Below are 10,777 nucleotides of genomic sequence, written 5' to 3'. Positions count from 1 at the left end.
GGCCCTGAGCCTCTATCTCGTGATTGCATCTTCTAATCGGAGCATCTTCGTTTCACATGACAAAACCACCTTAACCGATTCTCTCTCATCTATCTTCAATTTCAGCTACTCCTAATTTACCTCGAATATCCTCATTCCTAATCTTGTCTTTTCTCATGTGCCCACATATCCAACGAAGCATTCTCATCTCTATGACACTCATTTTATGAATGTTTGCGCGTATTGTGAGAGTGCAGGCCCCAGCTTTACACAATACACAGTGGAGTTCAATAAGGACACTTCCCATTATGTGATGCTTATCATACTAACCTTATCACCGTGAAAACTCTGGTCAAACATATCAGCTAAGAGCCTAAGACAGTCCTAGTTATATCGAGATTGCTTGAGGCTAATATTCTTTATTATAGAACTCCTGATAAACCCACCATATAGTTAATCTTAACCTCCTCATCACTCCTTATAAACAAGTGTTTGCTCTCTATATAATTTACACATGCATCACAAAGAGTGTGTTCTATGCTGAACGTTGTCGCTTTGCAGTCTAATGAAGGTGGACCTTGAGATCTATTGTAGATAAATGGTATGTTGTTGAAACTTGGTTATTCTTCTGTTTTTTCCTCTAAACAAAAATTTAATTCCTATCAATGGCTTATGGCTTAGGTTGGGTCTTTGCCAAGATTAGTACTGTGATTGCATTTAGGTCAGTTGGGGAAAGCGTTTTAGTTGGTAAATGATAATCTACTTAATTGTAATTTTCTTCTCTTGTTCCCATGCATGAAAAATATATGTCACAGGCTTGTCAGGAAAGGCTGCAAGTAAATCGATCTGGCTCGGCAGTGTCGAGTCTTGATGTTTCGAGTGACGGTATTGCAAAAGTATTAGACACCATCGATGAATGGATATCTGTTTGCAATGGGATACGTAGTCAACGAATTCTTTCAGCCGCTCATCCTTCCTATATGCAGATAATGTCCTAAATTTAGTAATTTTGAACAGTTTGAGGTGGCTTAATTAGCATGCATTGAACTTGAGCCTCTTGTTTCTGTATGCTATGATCTTAACTAGTTTTAAGGATAATTTACGTATAGTTAAAAGATGTTTCAACTAGTTTTAATTGTAGAGTCTGATGCAAGGCAGTAGGTACTGTCCAGCGGGTAAAATAGGGCCAAATCGTAGTAGGAAGTGAATTAACAGAGTTCTAGGGAAAAATCCGAAGAGAACACTTGAATCTAAATTCTGGAATATTATTGATGAAAAGCTGAATACAAGAGTGTTTTAATAGCCTATTTATGCTAGAGTACAGCAGCCTAGAAAACCTAATCCATCGTCAGGTAAAAGTGATCACTTGAGCCTGCCGAATAATCCCTGTCACTCTCGGATATTGGAAATGATGTGCACGCCTTGAAATTTATCTGGGGTTTCCATGCCGAACGCCACTCATCAATGCATGCCATTTGGTGATGATCCAAATTTGAAGGAATACCAGGTTCCACAATATAAAGAATCCTTTCAGTTTTACCAAGAACGTGAACTGCAAGTCTCACACTTTCCTCCCTCTCTTCAACTGTGCTGTTAAAACACTTGATTGCCATAGCTTCCTGTAAATTTGTTAGACACGCACCCATTATGTCAGAGATCATCACAACCATTGATTCATACAATCTCTCACTTGATTCATGGATTTGGCCATCAGGATTTAGCAGAAGAGTTTGGCTTATCCTGTACATGGAATTAGCGGCAAGCTCCTTAACAGACCATTTGGAAGGGATATATCTCGAACACACATTCTCCTTACTCATCTGCCGCTTTCTACATTCTTCAAATATGGATTTTGCAGTTTCAGAAAGTTCTTCAAGTGTTTCCTTTAGACTCTTCCCTTGACGTGACAATTTTCTGAGATCCAAATCTAGCCATGTGTGATATAGATCAACTCTTAGCCACACGACCTCTGCCGCCTTTCTGATGTTGGCAAGAACTCCTTTGCTATCCAGCTGTTCCTCAATAGCATTCATGTACATGAGCGCTTCATGTACCCCATCTATCAGATTTTCGATTGAACCAGAACCGATGTTTGGAAGTGCAAGTGCAATACTTGTTAGTGTCACAACGGGAAGAGCCCAACAATTTGGAGGTTCTTCACATTGTAGAGAGGGAACTTGATCACTGTCAAACTCTGCCACTCCCTTGAATCCTTGTGAGGCTGTCAATTTCTCCAACAGCTTAATGAGATGCTTGGGTTCTTCTTTCATTCCCTTCTGAGTCCAATGATCAGTAGCATCACAGTTGGAATTCATCATGTAATGAACCAACGCATCCTCACCTTCAAGATACAGAACATAATTACTAAGATCTTGCCTTGGGTTTTTCTGGGACATTGGGATGGAGTCGAATTCCAACTTCTTGTTCTTCCACTCCCTGAACAAGTCGCTGAGTAAAAAGATTCGACTCACCAAGAAAATGGAAATTAATCGAATTGCTTTCCTTGATAGGACAATCCCCGTTTGCATTGCAATACACAAGTCCAAAAGTTTGTTTCTTGCTTCATGTGCAAGTTTCCTGCAGTCCCGAGATTTGATTCTAAAAGTTAATGGACACTTTTTCAACTCCGCAAGCCCCTGAATCCAGTACCTTTCTATTTCGAATTCTTTTCTGTAGCTTATATTTCCTCTTTTCGGGCACTTAAAGTTGATGGCGATGAACCATCTAAACGCCGGGGAAATAGTACCAACTCCTACTGCAACTGCTTGCGTAAATAGAATCAAAGTGGTTGTCAATTTGTAGTCTGATTCCCCGCTGCAAAACTTAATGGACCATGGCATCAAGTATGTTCTAAACATGGCTTGGGCCAAAATCATGGCACTCAAAAGACAGAAAGCTCCAGAAGCAGTGCATGTCACTGACCTGCCCATCACAAATTGAGGGCTAGAGGTGTGAGCCATCAGCCAAAGCTTTGTCAATGTGTCTCTGAGTTTGGTAACTTCTTTTCTACCACTTGCATTTGTGCATTCTTTTGAAGATAATTGGTATCTTTTCTTGTACCCTTTTTCTAAATAATTCTTTGTTGTTGGAACCGTTAAAGCCGAGAAAATCAGCATGAGGAGCAAAACAAGCATGATGAACATAACTGAAGCGTGCTCCTTCCAGAAAACAAAGATTGCACCGGTAGCTAATTGGATGCAAATATTGACAATAAGGGTGATGACTAGAATTCCCAAGGCAATTACATTCATGAACATCTCTTCATTTTCCATGGCTCCAAGAGACGGCATGGAGTTAGCCATTGCTGTGCAGATCAAGGCAGAACTGCTAAGCTTTGCAAGCTGGTCGTGACGGTTGGGCATGGCAGTGTTCAGATCCACCGACAATTTGATGGCTACACCTATCAAGGTCAGAGATGTGGCATTAATGGAGAAGAACTTGCAGGGAAACCAGTACTTATGGTGCCAGATGCCGAGGATTACATCTGCAGCCATTGCAATCAGACAGGCCAAGGATGCTGCTGCTACATACATGCCAATCCAAGGCATTGGTGCACTAAACTTCTCCTCATACAGGTTACCGTTCATGTCACAGCCACCCATCTTTCTTTTTTAATTGTTTGTGTTGTGGAATGTTGAATATGTTATCAAGAATTTCAGGTCCGCCTAGGTTTAAATGCTTTACCGTGTTAACACTGTTGCATTCCTTCATTAACGTTTGACTAGAGTGTAGGAGAATGTTTTGAATATTTTATGTTCTCGTTTGGGATTTTTCTTGTTGAGAGCAGCCTGAGCAGGTTTACTTTTTTTGTAGCTTACTGATCATGGGAGTCAAGTGGAGCAGTTTAGGCTTTATTTTAGTACCAAATTTGTCAGCATCTCGTCTTTATTCTCATGTAGTTTAATTCTTTCTTAAAATACGCTCTTATATATACTAACTCGATATCCATGTCTCTTAGCAGTTGCTGATCTCCTCTCAACTAATTATTATAATTTAAAAAGTTACTTAGATTTTGGTCATAGCTACAATATTAAAAAGAATCGATGAAGTTGTAAGAATATTTGGGAAATGAAGCATGAATTAATATAGATACCGGATTCATGTTAAACTTTGCAGCTTGAGTAGGAGCAGTGCATGTTACTATTGCTGAGAAATTTGTCGGCCACGTTCCGTGTATGGTGAACATATGTTGAGCAGCTGCAGGAAGACGCAAGGGGGTTCTTCTGCCATGTAACCGAGGGCCATTGCAGTAAAAGCTGCAGGAACTCACAGTCTTGGGCGATAGCTATTTCTATTGGTCACTGGCTATGAGAGAAGAAACACACTAGTGTTGAATGTAATTGAGTGATTTAGGCAGAGTGACATGCACCTTTTATACACATAAATTATGCAAAAGTACATCTTTCATCCCTAGGCGTAACCAAATTAATCTGATTTAATTACCATGGTAATAACATATTGTCTCGAGGGATGGTAGTAATATCCTTTTCCGAACACATTAATTTCGTGGAGGTTAAGTAATATCCATCCTTCCATCCCCTCCCATGGATGGAATATTAAGCATGTCATGAGCGCCTGCAATACTAGGTGATATCATGTGGAATGACTTGATTAATGTGACAACACATTTCTAAGTTGGACGACTTACATGGCATGGATTTCTGCATGGAAGTTGCTCTCTTTGACTAAGTTAATATGCATTATTGTCCGTTTCTTTTTACAACCAAATTAACGTGAAAATTCTTGAGATCCCATGCATGCATGCACGAACATGAAATGCTTAGAATCAATTAGAAGATAGCTACTGGTCAAGGCTTTGCAATGGGATGCATCTATGTCAAAGTAAAAAGGCTGGTATTGAAAGAAAGAAAGAAAAAAAAAAGAAATATTATTGTTTGGGTTAATATTTGAACATTGGGTTGCAAGTGTGTGATGGCCCAGAAATGCCAATTAGAAGGGAGACTTGCCCGAAGCCCATGCATCAAGCCCAATGACAAATTGGCACCTTCTCATTAATGCATAGGCCATGTGCCTATGATTTAAATGTCAAGTGATGGGGACTAACTCACAATCAGCTAAAAAGCACTTTTCAGTGGCAATACAAGTAAAAAGTTGATGAGTCACTACCCTCCAAGTGCTTTCGAATATACAAGACTATGAACTAAAAGTCTTTGGTCACAAGGCAAGAAAAAGGACTTAATGTGTACTTAACCCATCCACGACAATCCTTTGATAACAAGAAGTCCGAGTAACTTGGGGCGCAAGTAATCGACTAAGCACAATCTTGTTCTACATCTACTATATTGAGATAGCAATGACATGCCTAGCACTTAGTTTTGATTGCAAGCCTTAAGGCCTACACCTAAGGCCCTACAAAGGCACCTTTCAAAACTAACTTTGTCCTCCTCTTGCAGCACATTAGCAGGCAAGAGCTGGACTTCACATCCAAAGTGCCAATCCCTTAGGGAGCTATGCTGAGTGCCGAGGAGCCCTCTTCGGAGAAATCTTCGCCCGAACAATTTCTCCTTGCTCCATTTTGCATACAATATAGATTTACGTAGACACACAAAATTAACATTATCATTGACATGTTTTATTGTTCATGCAGGTATTTTCTATAATGTTAGGACTCACTCTTTTAGAGAATGTGCCGAAATTGATGATATCAACTTTATATATATGTATATCTGTGTGTCTCTGTGTGTGTGTGTGTCCAAATAGCATCATGCTAAGTGTTGAATGTAATTTAGATGAGAGATTGTAGCAATGGTTCCTCAACTTTAACCTAATTAGAGTAATGATCCCTCAATTGACCATTGGTCCCTTAATTCATCAAAATGTGCAGCTATGGTCCTTTTCGTCAACTCCATTAGAATTTCATCAAAATGAGTCATATTGGAAGCATTATTGCTACAATTGGGATAAAGTTGAGGGACCATTGCTCCAATTGGGTAAAGTTGAGGGACGATTTTCCAATTGGGTTAAAGTTAAAGGACCATTACTACAATTTTTCTCATTTGATTTTTCATATTTGCCCCTTGATTCAGCCTCACATGCATGGCATGTGACTTATTTTGATGGAAGTTCAAATGGAGTTAATGAAAAGGACCATAGATGGGCATTTTGATGAGTTAAGGAATCAATGGTCATGACTTTTTAGTTGAGAGACCATTACTCCAATTGAATTAAAGTTGAGGGACCATTACTACAATTTCCTCATTTTAGATTGATCAAATAATACTTTCTTCCCTATTTTTCCTCAATGAATAGAGAAGGAAAATATTTAAGGGTTAATTAAAAAGAAAATTGTGATTTAGAAAAATTCATTTGACAACGCACATGGGTTAGTGGAGGTGGCTATCTTCTCTAAAGTTGTTTAACAACTACGGTTAATTAATGTGGAGGTCTTTCATCCATTATCTCTATATTAGTTCCTAAGACCATCTCCAAAGGAGATTTCAAATTTTAAACCTAAAATTTAAATTTGAAGGCTTACATGGCACTTTGACATCTTTTAAGCTTTTGCTCTTCAACCTATATGTCAAATTTTAAATATAAAATAATAATTCATGTACTTTCTTTGCATTGGGAATGAAAAGAAACAAAAGGATAATGCTTTAAACTAATAAAAATTAATAAAAAGCATTTAATATTTAATTAAAAAAATTTGAAGGTGCTGTCAAATTTGGCAGCAAGGGGGAGAGATGTCAATCCATGTCATGCCACATCAAATTTGGCTTCTTGGTTGGAAAACATTAATGCTGTCTTTTGTTACCGTTATTAATGATTTGGAAAATTTGATATCTCCTTTGGAGATGCTCTAATAATGCAGGGAGTTAGTTTCGTATACATAAGTACCTTTCTTTTTTAGAACATAGTTGTACATTATTCTTTTATCTATACCTTGAAAGTTTGAAACTAAGAGTGTTAGTGTAATTTACCAGACATGAAATAATTTTTTGAAAAAATGATAAACCTTGTTAGTGTAATCAATTAACCTCTTATATTATAAGAGCATCTCCAACAGGTGGGCTCTCTCAGTCCATTTGGCTACCTTAGATTGTTGACTTTCGTTGACCGCCTTTTCGTGACTCGTACAAGTTACTATTTTATCGTATTCTTAAAATTCTCAAAGGTACGAACGCGTAGGCGCAAGCAGAATTGAAATTGGAGGTACGGTTAAAATTTAATGAATCATTGTATACCAAGGGCAAGTTGGTAATTTCATGTTTAGAGATATTTTGTATTGTTTTGTGAGACATGTGGGCCCCACGCCCCATGCCTTCACCTCTCCTGTGTCCCCCTACCTCAGGACACTTTTTCTCTCACTTTTCAAATCCCCCTCATCCTATCCTCCATTAGATGACTGCCACCTCACCTTCTTCTTTTAACCCTCTCAGCTCTCTCCTCTCCCAACTTCTTTATCTCAGCCCTCTCTCTCTGCAAGTACAAAGAAATCACACCACCATCACCTTCGCCGTTCCAGCGAGCTCCACTAGCAAAATCGTTACAACCTTACCACCTCTGTGAGTTCTATGAACACATAAATGAAGGAAAACGTTCGCAAAATTCCTCCCTCACCTCACTATGCAACGACATCGTGACCACCACCATCTCCGCCCAATCTCGCCATTCATGGCTTAGGTAAGCATCCGGACATTCTGAACCCCTTTCTTTTATCCTCATGGTTGTTAATGATCGTGTTTATGTAATTTTGGACGGTGGAACTACATAGAGATATCGAGGGAACTTTTTCCTAGATTTCAGTGAACTATCCGAAATTTGCAGTCCTTTTTCGGTCGATCCCGACCTCAACTCAACCTCACTTTGATATATTTCGATTCCTTAACTCTTGAGCTTTACTTTGGCGTTTGAATTTCTGATTTTGGTTGAGAAATGAACTAGTTAAGACCTTTGGTCCATTGAACGTGATCAACAAGGAGTTTTCATACTCATGTCACATGAGAACTCATGGTTTGGATAATGTAAAGTAGTCCTTTGATCTGAGGCATCATAATTGTCTTATGGTTAGGTCCTTGATCTTTGACTATGTCAAAGTCACTCCGTCAAAGGGTGTCCAAGACATAGTTAGGTTAAGCCATTTAGCCATAGAGGCAAGTCAATGCACAATAAGGGATCTCTAACCTTCAAACCGTTTAAGGGAGAATACTATATGATATGATTAAGAATCTCTGATCAGAGTATGAATGAGATTTAGGAAGTCGTTCCAAATCACATTCAAGATAATCATATAAGTAAGAGAATCACATTGGATAGTAGACATGAATAAACTATCAAACCAAACAATGTGGTCAAGAGTATTGTATTAGAGAAAGATCGTATTGCATTGTAATCCCAAATTGAATAGATTCTCCACCTCTTCTGATTAGCTTGGGTAGCCATGACATACTGCTAGGTGTTACACATGGTTTGTGGAAGCCCTAAAGGTGTATAATCACTAAAGGGTGAATTGAAAGTAAGTTTCAATTCACAATCGATTTGAAGAGTTCTAATCGCCCATTGCCTCGCTCAAAGGAACCTAATGGATCGTACACCATGTAACGTAGAGATTGAAGAAACAACGGAGATGAGTAAGGATAATTAAATGGTTTAATTATTTATGGTTAGGATTAATTAATATGTTAATTAACCAAACGAATAAGTTCGTTTTAGCTTTTGAGTAATTAGTGGACCTCAAGGCTCATTGGGCTTAGAACTGTCAAGCCCATTAACTTAAGTTGTTTGACAACTTAATGACTAAAGACTCAAAGGGCCCAAACAGCCCAAAGCCTTTAAAAGGCCGACCATACCATGAATGAAAGTTTTTGGTTCTTTTTGTCACTTAAGTGAAGTGACTAGATAAATGACTTTATAGCCAAAATTCAAAAGGGTTCTCTCTTGAGGAAATTGGAGAGAACAGAAGCTCTTTTTTTTTTTTTCTCTAGGAGGTCGGCCCCCTTGGAGGGGGATTTACTAGTATCAATCCTCCTCCAAGGTCACTCATCTCTTCTTCAAGTCCCTCCTTGGTGTGGAAACTTAGAGGTTCCCTTTCTTGGGAACTTGGAGAATCCGTTCAACCATTCTCCTCCAAGAAATCCATGGAGCTAAGAAGTAATGAATGAAGACCCTCTCTCTTGGGTGATTAGCCTTTGCTTATGCAAAGAGGTGATTCAAAGGTATAAAAGTTTCTCAACTCTTTGCTTTAAGATTTGAGTTGAGTCTTGGTTCACCACAACTACTAGGCCTTGTATTTCATGGGTATAGTTTTGTTTTTGAGTGCATACAAACATGATTCTGCCTTTAATTGTTAATTGTATGCATAGATGTTGCTCAAATGAACTTTTTTTTCACAAATTTATTACTTCATGGCACGATGTGCATGTACATATGAAAGACTGGCCCTGACTCGGGCGAGTACTAACACCGGTGTAGCAAACAATAAGCAGATAACACAAATATAGTCATGCCCTAGTGATTCGATAGTTCTAATCAACATAATATCATTCATATCCGTAACTATAATTATGGTATCAATAATAATACTCATACATGTGCATCCCGTAGGACGTAGCATAACTTCTTAATTTCTATCAATGTGCTAAATCTTATAACTGTCATGCTAATCTAGGCGTATTGTAGAAAACTCTTTATGAAATGTATAAATGAAAACTAACAATATATATATATATATATATATATATATAGTATATAAAAGAAAAGACCCACTCACAGTTGCTTACGATGTCATATATGTTCGAGTTAGGAAGCTGGAGTCTCCGATAGTAATTGCACCTAAACATAATATTGTGACCCATTAATAAAACTCAATTAAAACGCTTAAATTTGGAGAAACGGACTACATATTTGGAATCAACGTGTTGAAATACTCTAAGGAGGGTCTCGGGCAATTTTCGTAAAAAGTCAACGATTAACTCTAAAAGTCAACCGAGACGCCCCGGTGGTCAACTACGTTAACACTTTATAATTTCACTCAATGGGTGCCAAAAAGGGATTCGGGACGTCGAAATTATCCTAGGAGGGTTCCCGAGAAAATTCTGAAAAAAGTCAACCTAAGGAATATTCTGAGCCCATTTTAGCCCATTTCAGAAATGGGTTGGGCTGGAACAATGGGCTACAGGCTTAGGCTTAGGCCCCTTTTTTTATTTTATTTTATTTTTTTTCGGGCGATTGCCCTGCAACCGCCGAAGACTGGAAGAAGAAGGCTGGAACTCAGCTGAGTTTGGCTGGAAAAGTTCTTATTCTCTATTGAGCACCTACATGCTTGTCTTGGTGTCAGTCACACCAATGACTTAAGACCAGTCACTCTCTCTAAAGAAGACATAACACGTACTGATCTTAATGGACTGTCAATGCCCAATTGGGAATCCTATGATCAGGAACGTTTAGGATACGTATACGAAAGAGAATGGTCTCATGAATCTAACTTCTTTAGATCACATTTTCCCAATTACATATTCCTTGGACTTATCGTTTAAGCATATAACATTTATATGAGACAGCTTTAAACAATAATCTTTGCCCTTTATATTAAACTAGATTAGTTTAACATGTGAAATGTCCATAAAGTATCATCATATGATTGGCTTTAGGGTAGATTTACAACACGCCGTACGCTCACTTTGGATCCATTGTAGGTGCCAGTCTTGTCCTAGATTGTTACAGGCAATTAGGACTCGTATGTGCTGCGCATAGAGCCAATCTTCACATGATTGTAGTACAAGAGCAAATATCATTGTTACACCCAGTCATGTTCATTTCAGAATATCTCTGCATGAAC

At 38.4% G+C, this 10,777-nt stretch overlaps 1 protein-coding gene across 1 annotated transcript; it reads right to left on the bottom strand.

The window, feature by feature from the left end:
* Positions 1-1,316: 1,316 nt before the first annotated feature.
* Positions 1,317-3,581, bottom strand: LOC103934749. The gene has a single exon (XM_009344496.2). The coding sequence runs from the start codon at positions 3,579-3,581 to the stop codon at positions 1,317-1,319; it is 2,265 nt and encodes a 754-aa protein (XP_009342771.2).
* Between the last annotated feature and the right edge of the window lie 7,196 nt (positions 3,582-10,777).

The sequence above is a fragment of a genome, unplaced genomic scaffold, assembly GCF_019419815.1.
Source record: "Pyrus x bretschneideri cultivar Hongxiangsu unplaced genomic scaffold, Pyrus_bretschneideri_v1 Contig34, whole genome shotgun sequence".
NCBI classification, from domain to species: Eukaryota; Viridiplantae; Streptophyta; class Magnoliopsida; order Rosales; family Rosaceae; genus Pyrus; species Pyrus x bretschneideri.
The sequence above is the reverse complement of the archived record's forward strand: the minus strand, read 5'-3'. Positions and strand labels throughout refer to the sequence as shown.

Excerpts from the sequence above, each read along its gene's own strand:
- LOC103934749 (XM_009344496.2), bottom strand. The coding sequence starts at position 3,581 with ATGGGTGGCTGTGACATGAACGGTAACCTGTATGAGGAGAAGTTTAGT.